This window comes from Plutella xylostella, chromosome 25, assembly GCF_932276165.1.
Source record: "Plutella xylostella chromosome 25, ilPluXylo3.1, whole genome shotgun sequence".
Taxonomy (NCBI): Eukaryota; Metazoa; Arthropoda; class Insecta; order Lepidoptera; family Plutellidae; genus Plutella; species Plutella xylostella.
The window spans coordinates 4,848,989-4,875,943 of NC_064005.1; the positions used below are offsets into that span (position 1 = coordinate 4,848,989).

General features: G+C 38.1%; 1 protein-coding gene across 4 annotated transcripts; it reads right to left on the bottom strand.

The window, feature by feature from the left end:
• On the bottom strand, positions 1–26,553 carry LOC119690998 (synaptosomal-associated protein 25). 4 transcript variants are annotated; one of them, XM_038107181.2, is made up of 8 exons: positions 26,273–26,546; positions 13,723–13,816; positions 12,504–12,545; positions 8,168–8,216; positions 7,242–7,359; positions 6,773–6,901; positions 6,158–6,302; positions 1–1,115 (listed from the first exon to the last, which is right to left on the bottom strand). In XM_038107181.2, exons 2-8 carry the CDS (start codon positions 13,813–13,815, stop codon positions 1,050–1,052), a joined length of 642 nt encoding a protein of 213 aa, XP_037963109.1. In that variant the 5' UTR covers position 13,816; positions 26,273–26,546; the 3' UTR covers positions 1–1,049. The 4 variants fall into 4 exon arrangements, with proteins under 4 accessions (XP_037963109.1, XP_037963110.1, XP_037963112.1 ...); XM_038107182.2 differs by lacking the exon at positions 8,168–8,216 and adding an exon at positions 9,977–10,025 and having other exon boundaries at positions 3–1,115; positions 26,273–26,553; XM_038107184.2 differs by lacking the exons at positions 1–1,115; positions 8,168–8,216 and adding exons at positions 2,455–4,332; positions 9,977–10,025 and having other exon boundaries at positions 26,273–26,535.
• Between the last annotated feature and the right edge of the window lie 402 nt (positions 26,554–26,955).

Genomic DNA, 26,955 nt, shown 5'->3' on the forward strand with positions numbered 1-26,955 from the left:
TCTCACTATAGTAAATAAGATTTACTTTTTAATGGAACAATTAAAGTTAAAGTTTAGTTTTAACAATTTAAGTTTATGGTTGTCCTCCCTTTACATTGTCGGCCTAATAAAATATTATTAAGAAGTAGATGAGTGCTTGAATCTTAATTCCGTATACATATAAGATTCCGTGGTATCATTGTGGATAGATTGGAAAACTGCGTTGAGTTAATAATTCCTATCTATCTATCAGCTTCTAATGTTGGTAAAGGACACCAAATAGTAAGTACTTACATATTTTTTCGATAGCTAATTATTTTAGGCCTGCCTGAAACTACAAGAACCAAAACAGGCTGTGAATTAATTCACAAAGCCATACATTTATTTTTTTTATGATTTCACCATATTATCTAAAACTATGCAATGAGAAGTGGGTGATTTTTTTTAAAATAATAAATATTTCAGAGCTCCCTTATGTTCCATTACATTCTTTCTATCTATCACCTTAGATGCAAATGAAAAATATTTATAAATGCTTAATTATTAATAGCTACGGGAAATGTCGTTCTTGAAGAGCCTAATTGCCGTGACCACCAAAAATACAAAATATTATACGATTAAAATTTAAGATGTTGCCATTGGTGGATAGAAGATTTTCACAATTCCGTCATTATTTCGCCAGTTAAAGATAGCGCCTTAAATTAAAATCTAGCATATTATTATTGACATAATGTAGCTCTCAAGTTACTGGATAAAATTATTGCATTTATGATTCGTGACACTTACCGCTTACACGCTTGAATGTATGCTTAGCTTAGTCGAGGCTAGACGCTTTGGCGATCACGATTTGTTCGTCGTATCGTTGTTAGATTAAACTTTTTAGGATCAAGTAAATATATGTATAATTCTCTCATCTCGGTATATGTATATGCAACTTTTAGTTCAAAGACTGAGCGCCCAGAGGATTTCTACACTTGATGTTAGTAAATTAAATAGCTCAAGACAACGATACGAGTAGAAAAAACGGTGATCCGCCCACGACCCATGTTGAGGAGGTGTTCAGCACTCGTTTAAGATTTGAGCAGCTTATTGGCGCGCTGGTTCGCGACTGCTATGCGGGTCTCGTTGCTCTCGCCCTATAACACACATTATTCATCATTAGGATCTCACAATCATGTATGTAATGTAATAACAAACACAAACTTACTACAGTAAGGGCCTGTTAGAAAATGTCTGGATAGTGGCTACCTGTGGGATAAAACACATGCTGGCACTCTCTGTAATTATGTTTTAGACAGTGACAGCATGTCTATTATCAGAGATAGCCGTTATCCAGATGTTGTGAAACAAGCCCTAAATGATGGATAGTTTAATAAGTTTTTTTTTAACTTTATGTTGGTATTCCACTCGAGTCTTAAACAAGAACTTTATACCTAATATTCAAATTCAATAAGTAAGTCGTCTTAAATATCGTGCCTTTTAAAATTTTATAAACAAGTGAAAATCTGAAGACTTTAACCGCAACACCATTTACTCAAAGAAAATAAAAGCAAGGGGAAGAAATTTAGAAGAAAAGAAAAACCTTGATTCAAATTTACACGGTAAATTTTCATTATGGTAGAGGGAATATTCAAGTATACTATACCACTTATATTATTAAAATTGAAAACAAGCTTGTGCTTAGAGCAAATATCAAAGCCAATTAATTAACGAATTTTACCTTAGACAACCTGTATTAAGTAAATTGAAATTAGTTTCGATAATTTGGACCAATTTAATATCAAAACCATTATTAATTCATAAATTCAAAACCGACATTATTATAACTATAATGAAAGCTATTGTCATTGTCAAACGTTTTGAGACCAAAATATCGATTAGAACTAATTTCTTTAATAAGCCAATCTGATCATGACCGATAGCGTCTCGCTTTTGCAAATAAAACACAAGCTGTGCTTAGAAAATGGACTCAAATACCAAAGTAAAAAGAGTTATACTCACATGTCGTCGATGTTTCGTAGTTGTGTTAGTTTGTCTGTGTAGGTGTGGAGTCTCGTGGCAATAGAACATTAGCGTACCGATCATATTGCTATGAAGGGCACGCTAAATGTTCCTTAGTAAGGATAGACTAGACATCTAATAATTTTATTGTAAAAATTATTATTCAACCTAAATTAGATATACTTATAGGTTTCCAGTACTTATCATATTCTGAAATTAGGCTAAATCAAAATATTGAATTTAATATCTGTTTCTGTTTTCTATCTTATTTTTCTGCTCTAGAAAAAACCCAACATGCATCACGGTATCTGCCAGATTACTTTAAATAGATTGATATTGTTCTAGATATATACTATAATGCAACTTGTAAATTAGATACAATCGTTTAAAATGTATTATTTTACCATGATAATTAGAAAAAGAGCAGAGCATACTAAAGAAAACTATAAGGAAAAACAAATGACGCAACAACAGTTTGTAAATGAAATAATTTATTTTTTTCGCAAAGTAAATAAAAATACTACGAATAAATTATTGTAATACTATGAATAGATCGCCTATAGTTATAATTATACCTACGTTTATTAATAATTAATTAACACCAGCCGGAACGGGACTTTTCCATAGAAGCAGATATGTTTCTTTAGAGATATGTGCTATATTTGGATGTACATATTCTGGGGTCGATTTTTTATATAATATATATTTAAGTATTTAGTTATCTACGCAGGTGATTGTACTGTACACATAAATGCTCCTATGAAATGTGAGTGTGGGTACATAATTATGTATTTTAATAAAAAAAACAGAACCGTTTTATTCAGTGGCTTGGCTGACTAAACACCACTTAATCTCAACTACTATCACAAGTCCATCAAGACGTATAAGCAACCCTATCATAACAGAGAGTTGTCAACAATTATATAAAATTAACAATGAGACTACTACATACAAATCACCGGTTCTGAAGACGGTCTAATGTCAGCTTTAACCAGATAACAAGAAACGTACAAGTGGCGAATATGACTGTGGTTTAATTTTGACAATACATTAAAAATATCCTTTCAGAAATCGCAAAGATCGGATTTTTAACTATAAACTTGGGACTTTTTTGAAATAGATCCGATAATATTGAATAGGTATAGACAACAGCAAAAGTTTCTAAATGTTTAATTATTTTAGTTAGAAATTACGCTTTACGCTTGCATTTTTTTCTAGCTGTACATTTATAATATCGCAACTAGAAATATGTAATAGGTATGTTTATTAGATATTATAGCATAAAAGTGCATGTTAAATAATAAAAAGAGAAAATGTAACTTATCTTAAGCCATTTTCCTGGTCAATAGTGTGTCTGCTACTTTGAGTTTATTCAAATTAATACTTGTTCAATTTCTTAACCATATTTTATAAACAACTATTATCCTATAACGTAGGTAAATGCATTTTCTCAAAATAAAATCTTCAAACGGGTTAACTTTCTAAATACCTAGTATTTATAATATATAGTATGTGCTAGTATTATTTAAATATGAGATTAATTATTATAGTTAACTCACAATTCTACTGCATAAAATGAGCACCAAAATCATAGAATATCATAACATTATGTACGAAAGCGAAAAGGTAAATATAGGAGGAAATTAACATCCTCTGAAGGGATGGCAAAGAAACACTAGCCTCATTTGATACAGTAGCATGATATTAAGATCTAAACTGGATTAAAATTATTCAACTGGAAATTGAGGAATCAAGCTAAATATATTAAATATTTATTTTTATAATAGTTAAGACACTCGGTCCGAAATCTTTCTACAACAGTTTTGTATCGAGCTAATAATTAAAGTGAGGAAAAGGCGCGGTACCAACCTATAGTATAAGAATACGTATTCAAAGGGACTAAAATATTAGGTAATATCTAAGGAAGATCAGAAAATAACAAAGCTGCTTGGGAACTCTCTAGATACCGCGTCGTTTCACTGACCTCTTAACTCAAAATAAAATCGATTGAGTCAGCGCTATACTATGCGATGTTGATACTTTCACTATAAATTATGAAAGAAAAACGCTTTGCCTTGTGTGGCATTTCTGACGAGTACAGCAATACAAGAGCATAGCGTTTATCCCCTCACACTTAAAACATACACAAAAAAAACCATCTTACTTTTGTAAATGAAATGTACATACGTTAGAAAAGTATAGTTGTAAGTACATTAGTATAACGCTATCTCTATCCCGCTTGACCACGAGACCGTGTGTGTGTATGTGTGTGGTGGCGTCGCTCGCAGTTTACTTGAGCAGCTCGTGTGCCCGCTGGTTGGCCAACGTTATCCTCGTTTCGTTGGATTCACCCTACGATATAGAGAGTAGGCGTTTTGTTTCTGCATCTCTTGTTTGTACAACGACTGTACATAGGTTTTTTATAAGATCGTTAAATTTGTTGCGATCTAAATGAAGGTTAATCATAATTAAGATCAATGTCTTTTATAACTATCTTGTGACAGTGTATTGTCAGCCATTTACTAGGACAACAAATTTTAGTAAAAAAATGGGCAAGTATTAAATTCTTTTGAGTAAACTACACCCGTACAGTCGTTGTGAAATTGCACATGTATCTTGAATCATGAATGGTGTTATGGCGTTATAGGAGGTAATGTAAGTATGGTCGTGACATCTGACATAGACAATGGTGTCGAGTGGACAGACATTTATGTACACATGTGGAGTTCGTTCTGGATGTTTCGGGAAGGTTCAGAGATAGTCAGAGGAAGTGTGGACACAACAACCAATCGCTACTAAGAATACTGCTTTATATGACCTGCTACTGAAGTTGGTAAAGTTGAAAAAAAAACACTAACACTAAATTATTTAAAAAAGTTTGTTAAAAGTTTTGATAGAATGTAATATGAAAATATGATACAGTCCAGCTACAATAAATGATGTAAATGTTTTTTTCATCTTTACTATGAAGGGATTAAGATATTTTAAAGAAGAATTAACTCCAGCAAAGTCAAAAGCAGTTTGAAAAACTATGCAGCAGGTTTCAAAGAAATACCATGCTTCAAACCATGAGGAAAGAGGTGATAATTGAATGATAGGTAAGCGATTTAAAATTTAGAAGTTTAAACCAATAAGCAAGAGAAGAATTTGATTTGTCACAGACACAGATATAATATAATAAGTGGGGACATCTCACACACGGCCATCCGATCCCAAGCTAGGCAGAGCCTGTGTTATGGGTATCGGACAGCTGATATATCTACACAAATACATAGATATTAAATATAAATAAATATCAACACCCAAGACCCGAGTACAAATATTTGTCTTTAAACAAATATCTGCCCCAGCCGGGTGGATGGCAACGATATTCTAGAATAAGAATAGAATAAGCAAATTATTCTATACACTTCCACATCTAAAGTGACAGGCATTCAACACAGAAATGGTGAAAATGTAAGTGAAAAACTGTGAAAATGTGAGGGATAGCCAAATTTGCCCCTGGAGGTAAATTCAGTTATCTCTCAAAACAAATGTCTTCAGCTGTACATTTACTCATCCCACAATATGTGATGCGCATTGCGCATTGTGGCAAGAATATTTTATGATATATAAAACAGTGATCAATACTTGTCCACAAAATTATTATTATTGGAACTTTTAGCTTTTCTGACCGACAATCCAAAAATCAGACTCATGTAAAATTAGTACCTACTAATGTATGAATGAACAGGAACATTCAAATTTCATTTCATTGAATGAATTGTCTTGTCATAGGAAATTATTTTTGACAGCCTTTATTCCTTCCAAGTTTATTTTTTAAGCAAGTATCAAGACTTGGCAGTGTCTCCCAATAATTTAAGGTCACCTGGCCTCACCCTAAACTGTGGCCCAGTGAGGTTACCAACGCCGAACATTAGCAGTTAACAATCTATAAGCAGCATCAATCGCTTGTCAAATCTGTCCGAACTTGTGTTTATTTATTAAATTCTTTACTGTATTGGAGGGCAAGGGCTAAGAGCATTTTCTACCTACATGTATGGAGCTGACAGATGTTTAAACGGCTGGCGTCGCTGCTTATGGATTGTTAATCGCTAATGTATCAGTGCTACGGTAGCTGACCTCACCCTAAACCTCGACCCAGTTCATCTCGCACCACAGACAAAAGCCGACGTACCTTGCGGTTGATGCGGTCCACCTGGCGGTTCTGGTTCTCGAGCTCGGAGCCCATGTCCAGCGCCATGTTGCGCAGGTTGCCGATCATGGTGTTCACCTCGCCCATGTTGTTCTCCATCTCGTCTTCGCGGGCGTCGTTTGTTATCCTGGAGGATGGGTGGTGTGGGTTAGAATGGTTGTGCTGTGGTTATATTATGTGATGGTGGCAAGAATATTTGCTTAGTGGCAGTCTCTTTGTCCACCATTATTCTTGTAAGCATAGTCATCCAGTTACAATATAACCAACTTGGAGTAGCGGTACGGAAATGTATATTCGATCTTCTTCTTATAGTGTCGTTATAGTGTCGACCAACACAACAGTCTGCTAGACATGGGTTCATTACCATTGGATTGGCCAGTCAAAATAGCGTCAATTGCTGACTGCCTTGGTGCGGCGGACGTATATCAGGAACAACGGATACGTCATCTGAGGCTCCTTTCTTGCACTCCACAATTATTTGATGGTCTTTAAAGATTTCCACAGGTCCTCCATTACATTGGGACGCTGGAAGTAGGTAGTCCAGTATAAGACCTGGCGGTTTGACGTCTAATGTAGGTAAACTGATGATGGACATACCTGCCGATGTAGCCGGCCTGTGGTCCTATGCCGTTGCGTTCATCCATCACCCTCTGGGGCTGGTTGTTGACGACTTTGCCGTCGTCGTTGCCCTTCCACGTGCCGTCGTCCTCCTTGAACGATGCTCCCCTGGAATTGACGGTAGATGGCGTCATTACGGAAAATATTTTCAATTGTTCGTGCGTGGTCTTAGAGCAAGCTCTAGGTGATAAGTATAAACTTCAAGTACCTAGTGGTAAGATGCACAGGGCAGAGAAAGAGTAAGGTGATGCTAATTAATCCAGCGGTTGCCAATTGTTTACTGATGAATGATACATGTTAGCGGCGAAACGTTATACCGTTACCGTTAGGCCGCTTGGAAAGCATGATCTAAATTATCTTCTTCTATCGCTTCTTTCGCGGAAGTCGCAGTCCTACCATTGATTGTTCGATCTGTAAGGAAATGTATGTATGTGTGTGTGTGTCTCACTTGTTACAGGGCAGCACGCAGATGCCGCAGCACTTCTCCATGCCGGACAGGTTCTTCTCCGCCTCGCGCATGTCGGCGTTGATCTGGTCCATGCCCTCCTCGATGCGGTCCAGTTGCTCTGTGCACACACACAAGCACACGCTGTACCACTCGCTCTACGCGCCACAGACGAAACAAAAGCACCTATTCCATTTTTGAATCGCGATTTTAAACTTTCTTTTTCTTGGTTTCCAAATTTGAATTTTTACTTTTTACTTTTAAACTTCTGTAAATTCTCAACGCATTCTCGACAAAACCGGAGCGCAGTGTAAGACTTTGGTTTGGATTCGAGCTCGGTTCACTAGTTAACAATCATGCAACTTTTTAAGTCTATTGTAGACATTTAAAGCATTTCGTTCGTTACGTTCTGGACACAGTTGGAGTCTTACACTGGTTCTGGCCAGGTTCTATATTTTTTCGAACCTTTGATTCAAAATGATGTAATGTGCTACTAAAAGTGATAAAAATACAAAATCGTAGTTACTAACATTTAGAAAGTATATTTATAAAAAATACCAAAAAAACATGCATTAACAGCAAGTTTAAAATAGTCGTGCACAGTAATAGCTAGATGCGTGACATATAAAAATCAAAACAATTCAAACTAGAAAAACAAAAGTGAGTTATCAAATCCAGCGACCCGAGCTGAGACTCGGGGCCCGCGGACTTGTCCATCTATTTAGCTTCACGTGTTTAATAATGATCATGATAATTATTTTACCTTCATTCATATTTATATCCATTTTAACAAAAAAGTTGCACATTATTGATTATTTAAGTAAATAAGATTGTCATTCAATGAACTTTCATAAAAATGATTCGGACTGCATCTCATAGATAAGCTGTACTAAGACGTGTGATGTAAAGTATTGCTAACGGATGCTTACCGCCCTGCTCATCCAGCATGACCAGGGTTTTCATGCCCACCTCGTGACTCTACAACACAACAATGAGGTCACTATAGCGCAGCGCCGGCGCCCCCTAGCGGCGGCCGGGGTCACACACAACCAATACTGATAACTGAACAAAAACAAAATTAAACATGAACATGATCCTGTCTCGCGCGCTGGCCGCCGGTAATGAAAAAAACAAATCATACAGCAAATGAGCGAATCCATAAAGCCATTCCTAAATGATACGTGAATGTAGCGAAACAGTTTTTATTCAGGTAGAGAAGAGAAATGAACAAACTAAGTGAATGTAGGGTCCGCTCGCCTACTACACACAGCTACTGCGCGTGTGCGCCGCGGCGCTGGCGCCGACACACAGAGACAGGACGGAGGAAAGAGTAAATAAATATACCTATAAAAAGCGTTCCGATCCATATCAACGGAAGAACTAAACAGATATTGCGCAGCTCATTCAAATTAAATCTTCAGCAAAGGATAGATAGTGACAGTCTTTTGCGACAATCAGCAACGAACGGCCATCGGGCTCATCTATATACACTATGGTCTCAAGAAATCATCCCCATCGAAACATAGAAACATATACGCAACATCGATCTCAGATAAGTCGTTAGTCAAGAGAAACGTCAAAGAAAAACAAATATTACGTTTACATTCAACACAGACGTTCTCACGGTTGACTACCCAGTTCAGTTTAACTCTTACCGCCCTGATGACTCAACATATGAAGCACTTGCCCCCCGGCGTCCTCGCTCTATACATAATAACAATACAAATCAAAATAATATATGGTTGGAGTGAGTGTGGGGGCGGTGTGTGCGGGGCGCGGGGTGCGGGGCGCGGCGTGCTCGCGAGGCGGGCCGGGCGGCTACTGCCTCGGCGCTACACAACACTACTCCATCAGAACTACAACAAGCATGCACTCAAGCTTGCAAGTAAAACCAGATTCAGTTTCATCTGTGCTCAGTTTCATATGATTCATGATTATTCTGTGTGATGTCAAGAGTCGTGCGTTGAGGAGAAGCGTTTCGAATTTACTCCGCCAGATCGAAGCGATCGACGGCGCATGTGATCAACTTGTTGGTAAATTAGAGTCAAGTACAAACATCTGAAATGCAGAATGTATTAGGTATTGGTAATCGGATATTTCGTTTGTTTTTAATGTCTATTTCGGCGGCATACATAGAGCATTGAATATTGGAGATAGCACTCGCTGTTTAGTTGTGCAAAGTGGTGTACGCTGGTCACACTCAAAGTTTATAGTTACTGGGGACGGGGGAGGGAGCACCCAGGGACTAGAGATGAACCCATTTAAGGGATATTGGAGGACGGGAAAGGTTGAAATAATAACTTTACATAAAATTTTATGTAGAGATGAAACAAACCGCACCCTAAAATAGGAGCGGAAACTAAAATAAATGTACAGTAAAGGTATTTAAATGAGGAAGGAGATACCGGATAATAATGACTCGCATCCGGAAAACTTTTAGTGTGGCTCACGTATAATAATATAACTACAAATCATTAAAATATACAAAGATGTGGGTTTTCCGTAACTATACATAGGTGTGTGTCGTTGTTCACTCGGAGCAAGCAAGGATGCCCATACCTTTGCATTAAATAAACAGTGACCAAAATATATATCCAAGGCGATACCCCCTTTGTGTCTTCTACGGTGGTTTAAATCTTCGTTTGGCTGAAAACCCTAGGTCCTCCAACAAGTTTAGCGAAAAAGGCAAAAATATATAAAATTGTAAACAATGTAAGTAGTGTTGTTTGAAGACTCACCTCCCTGGTCGTCTAGAGCGACCAGAGTTCGAATGCCCGCCTCCTTGCTCTACAGCCGCAGAAACAAAAAGTCACAGAGTAGTTAGTTGTGAGTACAGTGTGCGTGGGGCCACGGCGCGGGCCTCCGTCGCCGTGCCCCCAGTCTGAACTGTGTCGCTGAAGTATCTGAGGTATGTGTACTCATGGATGTCACATCATATAATACATATAACACGTGATAGTAGGTATCGCCACTTAAAATTAAACACAACTGTATTCAGTAACATATAAATAATGATACAATCGTAGAGGTTAGTATAATCTGAGTAGGTACATACATAAGGAAACATATAACTGAACATGTGGGTAGTGATCAATCAGTCATGTATCGTGTGAGAGTAGACGTGAGGTGTAACTCGACAGATCTGTTGGAGTTGTGACAGGTATGGGGTGTGTACGTTACATGCCCACTTATTGACAGTATTGTGAATGTTGGAGAAGGCATGAAACACAACATAATAGATTTACAATCAACAACAGAGAGCAGCCACTACACAGAGACCTAAAACACAGACTCAACTAAAAGAAGGGAAACGAACATAAACTGATCATAGGGCTCATAGTGGCACGGCCGGTGTGGGCCGCGCGCGGGCAGTGGTACTGAGGTAGGGACAGAGTGTCAGCTATGAAGAGAAGTCGAGTTGCCGGAAGGAGTAAGGCAGTAAGTAGAGGTGCATTTGAAAGTAGTGATTCAGGCTCACAGGCCAACAGTCTTTTAGAATTCTGCATCCAAGAGTTACAAGGAGTCAGGAGGAAGCAAGCCCAAGCAACAGGTATTGTAACTGGACGGGAAAGCATCAGCGACCGTCTGCACGCTAGGGGAACTCTATGGTCTTGGAGTATGTCTATTCTATGGGGCTCGGGGTTGACAAATCTTAATCGGGTCGTGGGCTTCATGCTTTTGGAACAAAACAACGGAGGTTTTCTATTTGACAAGCTGACAGTTAACACGTCGTGTCACATTCACGACGATACGGTAGGAGCTTCTTTTTTCGTTAAAGCTTAGTTCCATCCAATTAACTGACAGCTTCAATTAAATAAAATGCCCAAATGATACACGGGATATCGGTCACGACATAAAATATACATAACTACCAACACAAAGGGCTAGGTATAACATTTCAGGACACAGATAGGCACGGATCATGCAACACCCATATACTTTACTGTTATATTACATACAAACAAAATATATATAATTACATACATACAATATATACGACCCTTACAGGATATACAAACGAAAATCCTAAGTAATATACATTAAATAGATACGAACATATAATTATAAACACAAAATAATATTCGATTAGCGACATCGATACACAACAGGCAAGGATAGCAGAGGCGGCGCCCTAGGGGTGGCGGGGGCGGCGGCGGACACTCCGTATACCCCTCACTCCTCGCATCGAGAACACCTCTCTCACAGATGACCACAAATAAGGACGTAAACCAACTAAACTCAACAAAACAATACTTAAAACTACATGAGGGGAACATATAGGAGCAGAGGCTCCGGTCTGCTGGTACGGAGTCAGAGATGGGACTCTCCAGCACATGGCTTGTAGTTGTACGCTTAAGGAGAACATTCTTTTAGTCATCAACAATTTTGCATCTTAAAGATTAACACCAAAATGCCAATTAGAAATGAATACAAAAACGACAGCTGCGTTTGAGGAACCACAGGGTACATTCGTCTTAAGATTTCCATGTCGGGTCTCAGGTGTGGTTTTTATATTAATCAACATTAATTTGGAATTTATTATAATTGTGGGGCCAGTTAACAACTGAACTGATTGAACTTATTTTTTAATTTTCTTGAAAATATTATATAGCAGAGCCAAATAGTTTCAGGTATATTACACTTACAAAATGGTATAAGTACATATTTTATATAATCAGTACAGTTGTAATTTATTTCAAACTCACTTACCCATCAATAGAACGAAAGCTTATTTTATGAAAATAATTACAATCAACAAAAACCTTCAATCTATTGATGTTTAAGTGTAAACACGGCATAAGAATTTCAAAATTAAAAGGGACTTAGTCATAATTATTATTATGTAATTTTAAATGAAAAGAATATAATAATGGGAGCCATCTTTGATATTTTATGGAATTTGTCCCATTTATCTTCTTTTCATTAGAATATCTCAATTTATGGGACCAAAAAAACGCGCAAGTCTTGTACGTCAATAATGTTTTTGTTATTGCAGCTAAATTTTTAAATTTATGTCATTTACCTAAAGCTGCGTACAGACCGGCCAAACGAACGCTAACGAACGGGTTTCGTTGACCTTCGTTGCTGCAATCTGCGCTGTATTATGTATGATAAATATCCATCGTTGGGCGTTCGGTCGGCGTTCGATGGGCCGGTCTGTATGCAGCTTTATATATTTTTATGAAACCATGCGTTTGTTTCGTCCCATTATCACCTTTATCTATATTATTTTTAAGTCTATATTCCTTGTGAACGGGAACCTACCTCCTCGCATAGTTGCATCATACGCCGCGTCGACTCCAAGGACTGAAAATGACAAAGCAGAAATGTTCAGTACAAAATACTAAAAGAAATCAAACGTCCCCGCCATGTTTTTCTCTCGGAATGAAATACTAATGGAATACGGAAATTGTGAAAACAGAGAAACGAGAGAGCTGGATAATTATTTTATGCATTTGCGCTTAAAAATTGTCATGAAATGTTAGAGAAATTTAGAATTAATATTGTACGAAAGCCTGAAAACATTAGCTCTGCATCTTATTTGATTTAGGTTGACCTAGTCCGCTTATTTATACTTTGCAGGCTGGCCACTATAACTGGAAAATTGACTAATTGCATAATGGATCTCTGAGGAAAAATCAATACCTAGGACAACTTTGCGGCCCAAAATTTAATTTTCACGTAGGTATACTTTTCTCCTTCTCTTCTACGGTTCTCTGATAAAGAGAGATTGTTGTTCATTATTCATTAGGTACGAGTACCTATTTAATTTCTGCTAGCGGCCGAATATTTCTAGTTATAACACTTATTGTCAAGGCCAAAAGGTTTCACGTTTTTATAATTGAACTCTTGAAAGTACTGAAAAATAATGAAGCAGTCGGCACTTGAGCAGCTTCGTTATCACAAGAGACAAATTTGAATATGGTGGAGTAAATTTAAGAAGCCATATTAGACAGCCGGGCGCAAATCTAGGTAGGCACATAATATGAACATTATGTAGATACAGAGACAGACCTTATAACCTGATAACGTCTATAGCTTGGTCATGTTTACCTCACACTATTTCTTATTTACCAAGATCAGGGTTCAGTGGAGTGGACATGAGATTTGAAAAGCACGCGTGGTGGTGCGGGTGTATTGAGCACGTAGCCAATTACAAATTACCTACTTTAGTTATATGTGCCTACAGAAGTCCACGATACAGGCTCAGCCTAGTGTGGACTTCATTGAAATTTCATATGATCTACCTAATGTCATCAGTTAGTAATGTTAGTATGGACGACTTGTAACATCTTATATTTCTAACTGTCTGATTGACCATTGTCTATGCTTACCTACATGGAGTGTAAATAAACTATTTACAGAAGTGATAAATCGACATGAGTCGTGAACGGCAAGTTTGGTGGTGCGGGGGCGGTGAACACATAGCATGGGGGCACATACGTGGTGCGGGGATAGTGAGCATGTAGCATGGGGCAGGTACCTCGTCTGTGACTTGTCCGGCGCGCATCTGCAGCTGCTCCAGCTCGCTGGGCGCGACGGCGCCATTCTCGGCGGGGGGCGCGGGGGCTGGCATCCTGCAACCAACAACACGGATTATTACACAGGGTGTTGCAAAAATGCTATAGTAATGCCTAGTTTCACCTTTGTCTGTTACATCATTAACACCCCTGTTACATTGTAATGTCATCAATTATACCTACATCATCTTCATAACAAATTCTTGAGATATGTGTCAAAAGTCAACAACTAATCCTACAGAGACCTCCTGTTATTGTCCTAAGCTTGAAGAACCCGCCAATGCTTGGATGAGGAAGAGCCTAGCCTGGGCTAAAAGCTAGTCGACAAGAAAAAGTTTTGTGGTTTAGAACCTTCCAAAAGTTTTAATCATTAAGCTATATTTCATAAAATATGTAAGTACTACTGTGTAGTTATGAGCCACTTCAATCGGATTCAGATTTTATAATAGTATACCTACCTATTTATTGATATAATTTAACTGGAACCCATCCAAGCTATGCCACTGCCTACCTCGTTAGGGAATATGTAGATTAGATGTACTAGTATTTACTCTATTATGTTGATCGGCGTATAACAAGGGACACAACATAGCATGACTACTAATTGGCTAAGCTAGCTACGACTTATGACATAACACTCTGTTAATTAAATTGTTAGAGATGTATTACATTGGAGAATATAGCCTTGAACCGTTAAACCTTTAGGTCAGTGGTCAATGTATGTTATAGGTGATACACCTTTATAGATGTGGCAACACCGAGAGTGGACAAATGGGTCTTACCCTACGATCCTACTAAATCCCCATCTTAAGCTACGGATAATGGACGAGCAAAGTAAATTCTACTTTAGAGGTTTTACGAGGCTAAATTAGATTATATTATATGCCTTTTATTTAGGAGTAGTAAACATAAAATCATAGGATGGAATTTTATAATAATTCGAGAAGTAGGCAAGGTATTACGAAAGCTGACCAAGCTGACAGTCTCATCTCAATCACAATAATATGTACTACTCGTGCGAATTAACTGTGCACGTGACTGACAAAAAACAGAGGTCATATTAACTAGCTATGGCGTACCCGGCATGACCCCTGGTTCTTGCTGGCCAGGTGCACAGTTAATTCGCACGAGTAGTATAAAGTTTAAGGTGATCCGGCGAGGTGAGCGCAAGGACGCAGGAAGCTCAGCTAACACTTGTAAGACTATATCTCTGGTAAGGGCGGCCTTGCGTGCGGCCTTCACTAGCTAGACGCTCACACCCGCCCCCTAACGGGAGTTTATGACCTGCACTCGACTTGTATGAGCCATAAACGAACCTAGAATCTGTAGAAAACAACATATTTCAAAAATGAATGATACAGTCTGCAAAATTTAAAAAAGAGGAGAGAGTTAATACACATGTTTTTAAAAACTTGAAGGAGGAAACCCTGAGAAAAATGTAAACATATATAATACCTCTTGGCTAAATAAGTATGTTAAACATGGTTTATCATAGACTGTCTATGATTTAAAAGAAGTGCAGCTGATATGATACGAGTATTATAAATAACCTCAGGGAAGGCAACAAGTCACAATGTCAAATACTGAACAATGGTTTCTAGTTATACAGTAAAACTGTATCAAATGATTATGATAACCCAGAACAATAGCCGCAGTGCTCTAGACCTAGATCTAGACTAAGTACAGCTAGACAACACTTAAAATGCAAATTTTATTCTACTGCGTAAAGCCAGCATTCATTTTTCACCTGTTGTTCCAAGTCTGTAACATTTTGTCAGACACGTTACATGTTACAGCTCCGAGAATAATGGAAGCATAAAGAGCCTACTGTGCCATGCCTCCAGGGCATCCCGGGTCAATGGGAGGGGTCCCCACCCCCCCAGGGCAGTGTGACAAACTAGCGCCACCACCGCAGCGGTCTAACTTCTACCTGATACTCTCACCGCGAACTGAAATATATTAACGGTTTCGGAAATGCTTAAATGAAAATGAGATATATTATTAGGGAAAAATTCTCCGAAGAGAAATTAATTATCCCATTTAAAAGGCTTCAAAGGTCTTTTTTATGATTTTCGTAGAGGAAGATTAATTTCTGACGAGGCAATATCCTCGGTATGAATATAAACTCATAAACTCGCATAAATTAAAGCTCTCTTCAGCGAACTGGAATAATTCTCCTAAATCGTAGGATTCCCAGATATTAAAAGCGAGCTCATTTGTATATAGTAAAAAGAAAGCGTAATATATTTTACATACCCCTACTTCTCGAGAATCATAAAACACGTCAAAAAGAGCAATATTATTTCCAATATCTCTGTAAAGTTCCCGGGAATAATGAAACAGTACGCTTTCACTTGCGATTTTTCCATTTGGATTGTTCTTTTAATTTTCGTATTGAAAACAGTAAAGTTTCTCTCAACTGGGCCGTTTTGCGGATGCATCGAGGCCGGAGCCCGGGGGCCCGGCTCCATTGTCCAACTTCCACATATGGACTCGCTGAATGTAGGCGCAAACAGCCAAGTAATGAGCTCCTCACTCTGAATACTTAAAGACAAGCTCCAACCTTTCCTTCCAACTGAAGAGACGGAAAGCCCTGAATGTTTTATAGCGAAACCTACCCAAAACATCCTGTAAAGAATAAGCAAGACCGTTTTGCGGGCCACCCTGTACATAAATAATAAGAATCCTCTCTGAAAACGAAATCAGGTTGGATGTGCTGAAAATTAAACGCAAACTGGCTACGTGATGAGAGTATTAAATTAAATTTTCCTTTACCAGCTTTCAAAAACATGATCTAACTTTTTCTTTTGGGTATATATTAAAAGTTGGACAACCTTATGTGTGCAGACATGAACCAGTCACGCTACAGGAAAGCTAACCTATCCATCAAAGTGAAGAATAAATATAATATAGGTATCCAAGTATCTATCCAGCAATTACACCATCACGTTCTTTGACAGGGCAAGTATTTTTAACTGTAAACCGATATAGAGCGTCGTAAATACGCAGGCGGGGCTGGCGGCACGGTTCGGGGTGGGAGTGACCTTGAACGCGGCGGAACAAAGAAGGGGGCCCCCACCCTGTCCCACCAGCAGGTGGAGCCCCGGGCTGCGGAGCCGCGGAGGCTACGGCTAGTGTCGGCTACAGCTGACTACACTGTTCTATTCAGCACTACATCAACAATGCTTGATTGCTGCTGCGACTCTTCAGCGACAATGGAATGGATACGCTGCGGTTTGTGCGATAGAAGCTACGTTACGTATTTATTGTTGGAGACAAAATAAATGCGATGGTTTTAGGATACAAGTTTAAGGAAATACAATACAATACAATACAAAACACTTTATTTGCACCAAGAATAAAAATTACAAAAAACAAAACTTAAAAATAAAACAGTACAAAAAGGCGGCCTTATTGCTTATAGCAATCTCTACCAGACAACCTTTGGATGGAAGAGAGTAAGTCTATATGATTGTGAGGTAGTTGTGGTGCAAGTATATATATACACAAAATATATACTACTTAAACAGTACATACACTAAATAAATAAATAAATAAAACAACAAATAAATATCTAATAACTATATATATTATATATATATATACCTATAATATACTTACATAAATAATACACATTACATAATATTATATTCAACTAGTTAGTCAGTGACTGTAGGTAGTGCAATTTGACCCTTTCTTTGAAATAGGCCACAGATGGTGCACGTCTAATTTCTTCAGGAAGAGCATTCCAGAGAACCACTGATTTCGTCGTAAAGGAGTCACCGTAGAAGTCAGTTTTGTGCGGCGGAACTAGCAGTCGCAAGTTCTGAGCAGACCGAAGTGTGCGATCGTGTGAGCAGTGCCGAAACTGAAAACGCTCTTTTAAATATTGAGGGGATGCCGGGTTAAACAGTATGTTGTAGAGAAGCGTTAAGATATGAGTATTCCGTCGAAGGCGAATAGGGAGCCACTTGAGTTTTATACGATATTCGGAAATCATCATAATCAGTCCTCATGATTTCAATAGAGTGCAAATTACTAATTTTTTTAAAATAATATTCCACCGTCGATATTTAACCACTCATTGATGCATAGACAACCAAGTCAAGCGTAAGTGAAACGAATAGATTCCACTATTAGAACGCCTTAGAAAGTGAAATGAAATACAAAGTGAGGTAATAACATTAGCTATTACGACTGCGGTTATATTTCATGCGGAATTACGTTTAGGGTTTTCATGAACGCGAGCTAGGCGTGCTTCGATCTAGAGTCTAGACCAAGTTCGGTGTGGCCTTAGAATTTTAATGACTGTTTGAGTTCGGGTACGCTCGTGTTCGGGCTTTAACACGAAATAAACGTTCATTGCGAAAATGAATAATGAATAGATCAAAATGAGTGGCTTAGCATTTAGTCGAATTTTAAAAAGGTCTGCCTTTGAAAGAGCCAGCTTTTTGCTGAGGACTTGCGGATAAAACCATTTGCAAATTTCAGCGGGATTAGGGACCGATTTGTCAGACATTTTAATTTGATGTTCGCAAATTACGAAGCGAAATTTTTCACTGGAATTTTGGATGAGTTTTGGAAACAAATTTAATAAATACATAATTCATAATAAACATAAGAGCTTAGGTACCCTGCATGCAGTGAACATTAGCCACTTTCACTACAGTCTATTGTCATTACAGTACAGTTGAGTTCCGTGTGGGGGTGGCGGGACACGATGGATCTACTCACCTTTGCCTCGTGACTCCTACAACGACTTTTAACCTTTACGAGGATGCATATTATTATTTAATTACACCCACGATTTCTCATTTAACCTGTTATAAAGAGAGCAGGAATTGTTTACGACTATGTAAACAAATATGAGCCGTAAATTGAATTATAGACAGGCATATTAGGCATTTTCTTTATCCAGGAAATTCTACGATGAAAGCCTTTAAGTTAATGCAAAGCTAGCGACCAAAAGCTAGTTTACAGATAAATTACATTTGATTAGAATAATCTGGGTCTAACTGCCATTTATTTATGAGGTTACGAGTAATATCATCGTCGGAAGATGTAAAGATATAGGGCAACACATTACGGCGGCCCATCAGCGTATGTCATCTCATGTAAATGCGAGACCTCGGCTCGTTAGCCTGGCGGCATACATATTTGAGTTTGACTAGACCGACGCGGGCACGGACCAACTCCGATGGGACCAGATTTAGACGTGACCTGCTGATGACCTGAATGGATTTCTGCGACGAAAGAATTTTAAATTTAAAGGAAAGAATTCAATGCTATAGAATTTGAATTTGACGCCTGGGTACATAAAATTGCACCAATAAAACTACCGAATCAGAGTAGCAATCGACAAATCTGAACGAGTGTACATAAGATCGAATATTCTCTTCAGCACCAATTTCTGGCGTCCATCAGAGCGTTTGCACTGGCATGTGTGTGTGTGGAGCTGAATGGAAAATAGTTCATGCAAGTGCGGAGACGTGATCTCTGGTTCGTAGAGATACGGCCGCCGCGGAGCTCCAGCCGGCGAGCGAAAATCGATAGACGCGCGCACGTTCCCCGCCCCGCCCCCGCCCGCTATCAACTTTAACATATTATTTACAGCCTACACGTGCTCTTAATTATATCTGCATCATCTCAGATTCACTATAAATATATACTGAACCTACACGCGTCAAAGCTTGCTGAAAAAATAAAACTTGGATAATATTTTGGCCTTAACGGGGAGTAAGAGGACTTTCTGTGCCTGATGTTACTCGGCTTTTCGTCGGTTGGTTATTGACAAAGAAAATTGTCCCAAACCTTTTCGTTAAATCCTCGGAAACGTTATGAACGAAACGTTTTTATTATGAATGCAATATCTTTCCATTCAAGCATTTTCACTCAGCGGCAGCGTTATGATTATTGAATTATGAGATTACATATAACCTATGATCTTTTCAGCAGAACTAATTTGATTATGAAAGTAATTTTGGACGACATTTATTTAAATACTTACACAAGCACAAAAAAACAGGCTATCCTCTCGACTGTACCAAAGGAAAGCCTTGCCGTGCATGGAACGTGCGAGATAAACATAAAAGATGATCCATTGGCCGCCCGCATCAGCACACGCCACATAAACTCTACGGGGGGCTATTCCACGCACTACACGCCAACGCAATAACGTCTAGACTCTATCGTAGATTAACAAGCCTCAATTTGTCTGGGGAATTTCTCCGATAAACGACGAGCGATACTGCAAGTATGACGTCATTTGAGTTTTATTAAATCTATGTGGGTGGCTGGCTTTTAACATAAAATATAGTAGGTACTAAAGACTATAATGTCATCTAGAAATATATTAAAGTCCCGAGGGCTACGGAGAATGGATGGAAAGGTCAAATATACAGTTAATTAAAAAAATCCTTTAGATACTTTGGTCATAGTCATCGAATTACGCCAAAACTGACGCCTAGATATGTTCGCTTCGCTGGATTTTCTCCGTTCAGAATACATATCGGCAAAGGTTCTCTCCATCCAAGTGCGAAGGCAAGACCACATAGGGCGCGGTTTACAAGGGAGATAACAACAGCCCTAATTATACAGCGGTTTTAGCTCAATGTTAACATGTGCTGGATAATGTCACTGAGGCTCTTCCCAGAGACCTTGACGATGGTTTTATGTGAATTTAACGAGTTTCAGCTCGTAAACACACCGTATCAATTTAATTGAGCTGCAGTGCAGCTTTCTGCTTGATACGGAACACCAATGCTCATATCGATCGTTGTTTCAAGATGGACATTTTGCACGCAGACGTCTGCAGACACCAGCCCATACAAGGTCGATGTCAAGGCTTTTACAATAATTACTAAAAATGCGTTTTTCCAAGAAATTATGGCCCCGTCGAAGAATAAGTAAAATTTCTTAATTCCATAATTCGTATAAATGGAGAATTAAATCCCTTTTCAGTGAGGCTTAACGAATTTTTGCTGAATTATTAATTGCCAAGGCTTTTTTGAAGATTTCTCTCCTCTTGAATTTCTGTTCAACTAATTAGACGGAGTTGAATCGACCAAAGCCGCTTTCGCTTTACGTCAAATGATATTTACGATTTTGCGGCTTTCAATTTCAATGAGGAGCAAATACATTTTATTACTATGAAGAGCATGCTTGCTTGTGACTACGATCTCCACTATTTACACTTGTAACAACTTTTTATATAATATACCTATTCTTTTAAAATTTCGTCAACCCAATAATTATGTTAAAATTGTCTCTTCATCCAAAGTTTGTCGGGTAGAGATTGCTTTTTAGGCATTAAGGCTGCCTTTGAGTTCTGTTATTTATAGTCTCAGTTGCTTTTTTTTTCTTTCACGGTACTCCATTCTATAGTGTTCCTTTCTAGATACTTGTATAAACCTTGTATTTAGAGCGGTGGTAGCTCAGTCAGGCAAGCGCCCGCTTCTCACGCCAGAGATGCGGGTTCGAACCCGGCGCTGACATGTACCAATGAGTTATTTTCTGAATTTAAGTACAATGTATCACTCTTACGGTGAAGGAAAACATCGTGAGGAAACCTGCATATCTAGATGTAGATATGTGAACCCACCAACCCGCACTGGACCAGCGTGGTGGGAAATGGTCCAAGCTTAGGAAGGCAGTTTAGACCTTGGGGATATGCACAAAGGTTCCATTCGAGAGAGCCAGGTGCAGGTACTGACACCCCCACAGAAAATAGAATAGAAACCTTGTATTTGCAAAATTACGTAACATTAGCATTGTACCTAGCCTTGTGCCTGTACAATTTGGTCCGGATGTGCCCCGTCACGCACTCGGCGCACGCACGCCCTCCGCCTGAGAGGGTTGGAGAGGACTCATTACCTGTGAGGGGATTACCTGCTAATTATTTTACTTACACACGCCTCCGTGTGTTCGTGATGAGTGGGACAGTTCGTACATTGACCAGGCAGTTATTCGACCTAGGTAGCTTCGTTACTTTATATTACTCAGTATAATCCTATATTTCCAAACTAATTTTCTCACGGTATACCTACCTTTACTTTTATTAAATGTACGTTACGTATTAACACACTGTTTAGTTTTTAACTATATGAAAAATGCCATGTGTGTAGTAAAACAATTAGGGAATTACGGACCGAGTTAAGAACCGACGACACGTATAAAACTTTTAGCTCTTGAGGGCAAATACTTGATGTCAACCGCCTACCAACGTTACGGGAGCAAAAAAGATCAGTCGTGTAAGCAAAGCACTCAAGTAGCCTCGAAAATGTCATTAGTGTCGAAAAAGTTCCTTTCGGCATTTTATTTCGTGGAAATTGACGAAAATTGTAGACATGATGAAACGAAGCTCAAGAGGCTTCGCTCGATATCAGTTTTACTTTCAGACCTTCCCTTTTCTGTTCAATGTTATCTGGGATCTGGGTTTTATGCGGGTTGACGCTGGAATTGTGATGGCTTTTCTTTACAACATGTAACGGAGGTATTTTGCGACTCTTGCTCATTTTATCTCATGATTTGCGTGGCGCCGCCGTGTCTACGTTTTTTTTTTACATTTTATTATTAAATAATAATGTTAGCTATAATGATGGCTGTAATAAATTGGCCAGAGTGTGCTTCTTTACAAATGTTTATGTTATCCAATCGATTCTTTGTCATCACTTAAAAATGACGTATTCACTACGGCTTCAGTAGTTGCCGTTCAGGTTTCATTCATCATCTTTATAAATAGTTCTTTGAATCGATATCAGTACACATTCTTTTTGAAGTTTCCGTTTTCCGTTCGGTCTTTAACCTTTCCGTAAGTACCTATAATGCGCAAATACCTATTGTCTGAAAAATGTGACGTCGACGTCGCTTCTTACTCATACTCATACACTCATTGTTGTCTTTAATGTTCCGTCGTCTGGCTGTGAGAAAGTTCATTAACTTAACTACCTCTATAAACTGCGAGAGTTCAAGTTTAACGACGACATCTGAATCCCGAAAGTACCTATGTTTCTAATCAACAACGCTGTCTGAATATTTTTGTACTATATTCTCTAACTTGTGTGCAAAAATATATGTTACAAATTATAGTGCCTTTACATCTAACAATGGTAGCGACTCGGACTACTTTCGGACAAATAGTATTTTTCATTCAGTAGCACGACTAGCGAACACCCTTGGTCTAGCCGTAGGTCGGCTGCCGGTGACGATACTTAAAAAAATGTAACAACGCCTCGTAAAAAAATATACATGCAATTAAAATAATAGCACCCTTTGGTACTTATTGACAACATAACCTGGTGAGAGTTTCAGCACGTGACTAAAGGAATAGCAGGTGTGGTTTGGTAGCCGGTAAGTCCCGGTTGACTGGATGTAATTGCGGGCTTTATACAATCATTATGAGTACTTTATAACCTGTGCTAACTGATGAGGCGTGCTATTAAACACTTTCTAGGTTTACAGCTAGATAGCGTTAACGTTAGCACAGTATTTGACTCAAGGTACGGCTGAAAAAAAGTTCTATTATTAAGTTAACTTGTAGAGAATGTAGGTATAAGCATAAAATTTTAACATGTGTAACATATAGAATGAAATTTTAGCGTCTGGATAGGATATACGAGTACATATAACAAAAAGTGAGTGGTAGAGTCGGACACAGTCCAAGAAGTTAGCCCCAGGTTTCGTGGACCAGAATTTACAAGATTTATAAGGTTGACGCAAAACTGAAAATGGGCCATGTATGGAAAGTCGCTGCGTGTATGAATTTGGTCGAAGTGGAAAAGTTGGGTCACAGGATGAGCCGCAACGGAAATTCACAATTTGAGCCAACCCCTCCGGGTGCGTACGTGTCGGAACTGATTTGTGAGAAGTTTAGTAATTTCTAATGCGTGAATAAGTAATTCCATCAACGAGTTCTTAAATCACATAACGAGGAGGATGAGAGAGGGGCGGCGGCGGCGGCGCGGCGAGGCGGCGCTGTTTGCAGATTCAGTTTACATACTTGATGAAGGGAGTGTTTACATTAATCTCTTGTGCATACGCTAGGCCTTCACAGAAACAACTGAAGAGAGATGCTTTTTTTTCGCAATACAGTTCTGCATTTGCATAAGAAGATATAGGGTAATTACAGTAATTAGGATTTGCATGAATAAATATTGAAGCATTCATGCTTGACATCAAATCCCTGAAGTCCTCTTAACTGAAATTTCCACGGGACATATTTCCCGGAAATTACACAATAATGAGCTGTCGCCGCCCCCGAGGCCCATCCGTCTCTTCTATTCCACCAGAAATTGGGAACAAATTGGATCTTTTATAAGGATGCCAGAAATCCTTAAAGTGCTAAGACCTTTGGTAGGCGAGTTGCGCATGGGACTTGCGTTTAAAATCGGGCCAGCATGAATTTCCCCCAATGGTAATAAATATACTTAACAGTTTTTTTTTATTTGGAATTTTAAAGTATGGTTGTAATGGTTGTAAACTTAAAGCTTGCAATATTGAACCCCTTGTCCCCAGCAATAAGCTGACAATTACGACCCTCGAGGCTTCCAATCTTTAATGGAATTAAACCACCATGGGAGGCATATGGTTTATTATATATTTGTGCAATAAGGAATTAAATAAAAATAAATATGGGTATGTACCTAGATATAAGAGTAGCATGCATAGGTATGATAATGATGTCGATTCTGAAGGCAGAAATTCTAATTTTAACGCTGTCAAACTAAAAAAATGACATTTACGGAAACAATCATAGAGTCGAATTTTAAACAAAGAAATTAAGGTTTTGACAGCTCTAAATTTAGAATTTCTGCCTTCAGAATCGACATCATTATTAGGTATTACCTAGATCATTATGTATTAAAACACACACAACAACACAAAGACATTCATCAAGTAATAGGAAGTGTGAATAGGAAGCAATGTAAAGATGTTATCAGACTCTTATAAATTAGTATAAGAATGATTCATCCTTAGAATGACGTGGTTTTTCGTCATGTATGGGATCATCATATTACCTATAATGAGTTCTAGATAATTGCACTATTAACAAAAGTTATGTTGGATTTAAAACCAGTTATGCCCCCCTACTCTTGAAAGGCAATGTATTGCATCTGTCTTGCATTGTTAACATTAAAAAATCATATCTTCTCTTCAAAATAAATAAATGTTCATCAAGATAAAGCCTTTTTTAGAAACTATCACTAAGAACCAAGTACCCAGAATAAATAATTTATTTTAGATTTTGGCCGAAAATTACTTTTTTGGCGTTTTTGTAAAATAACTTCTTAATTGTATGCATTATATTTTTATATTCTTGTTTCTAGGTTCTTAAAATAGGCTTTACCGCGCTGATTATACATTTTAAGTATTTTTAGTCTTTGTAAAAACGCTTTTGAAGAGAAGTTATGATTTTTTTAATGTTGACAGACGCAATACATTGCCTTTCAATAGTAGGGGGCTGGTCCTGGGTGTAAAAGGTATCCGAAGATGACAACCAAATTGTGTAGTGGTTAGTGACCCTGTCTGTTATGCCAAAGGCCCCAGGTTTGATCCCCGGCCGGGGCAGATATTATTTGTTTATAGACATATTTATGCTTGTGTCTTGGATGTTCATGTGTATCTATCTGTGCAAATATCAGCTGTCCGATATCCACATTACAGGCCTAGTTTGGGATTGGATAGATATGTGTGAGATGTAACCACAAGGCCATGTAACATATAAATTAGGTATCTGATTAACTTTTATCTATATCTATGTACTTCCTACTTTTTTACGATTTTGCAAACATGCAAGCAGTATGTGTAAGTACTATGAACAGTTGTGTTGAGAGAATTTGGCTTCCTACTAATATTATAAACAGAAAAGTTAGGAAGTATGAATGTAAGGATGGATGACTCTTTCACACAAAAACTACTGAACGGGTTTTGATGAAATTTGGTTTTAAATAACCATAAATCTATAGGCTACTTTTTATATTTTAGAAAAATTTTAAGGTCTAAGTTTTATTTTAACAGTTAATATTTAAAATAAAACTTATAGCTTGTTAAATAAAACAATACCAATGCCTATCCCAAAAGAAATGGTAGAAACATTATCAACAAATTATATCATACAGGTTACCAGATAAGGCAAGTAATAATGAAATATGATTTATCTGCCTTTTATCACTGCATGTTATTGTTATAATGTATTTCTACCTATGGATACAATAGTGGGAGTAGCCTGTATTTATAGTTGGTGACCAAATTGCTTGGTAATGATAAGGCACGGAATTTGAAAGGACAGTCAGAATTGATGGAGCATTTACAACGTAGGTAAACAAATTCTTACACATATCTCAAGTCCTACATAATCAGAGATAATCATATAAGAAAGAGAATGACTGTTTATAACCACAATAGCCGAAACTGATGTGGCATTTCTCAAAAAGTAAACCGGGGGAAATTACAAAGATCTTATCAATGCATTATGCAAAAACTAGATATTTTCTAATAAATTTTATATTGACTTACCTGTAATTCTATTGTACACAGCACCAAAACAAAACCAAAAGCTAGTAGAGTAGCTTTTTACAAACACTCAGCACTAAAAACAGCACAACGAAACGAAGAGGCTCTTGTTAGCACTGACAGTTCCGTTCCGTTCGCAGGTCGATCGACTCAGAGAAGTTAGCTACGGAATGCGCAATGTTTTGACTATGCGCATTGACCTTCATTAATGCCATGCGCACTAATAATTTCCAATATTGTAGTTAAATAACTGAATTAGCAGAAAATTTTAAAACACAGAAATTAAAACTCTAAAGAATACGTATGTTTTAAAAAAATGAAAACAGCTGTATTTATTTTTACTCTTTGATTTGGACACTTGGCGCCATCTGTTGCCGAGTAGCGGTAATGATAGCGACTCCTGTTGTCGAGTAGCTGTAACAATAAGTTGGTGCCGTGAGCGTGAAGTGAAAATAACAATTAAGAATAACCCTAGAGGGCGCTACTGGAATAAAAGTAGAGGTAGCCTATAGTTTTTATTATATTTTCCGGTGCAGTAGTTTCTGTAAATACACACACTGAATAACTTTCGCCTAAACTACCTACTAACTACTACCTAGTAGGATATCTGGAGCTGGGCTGGACTTCGTGAGCCGATGGTCCCGGGTTCGATTCCCGGCTGGGGCAGATAACTATTTGTTTAAACA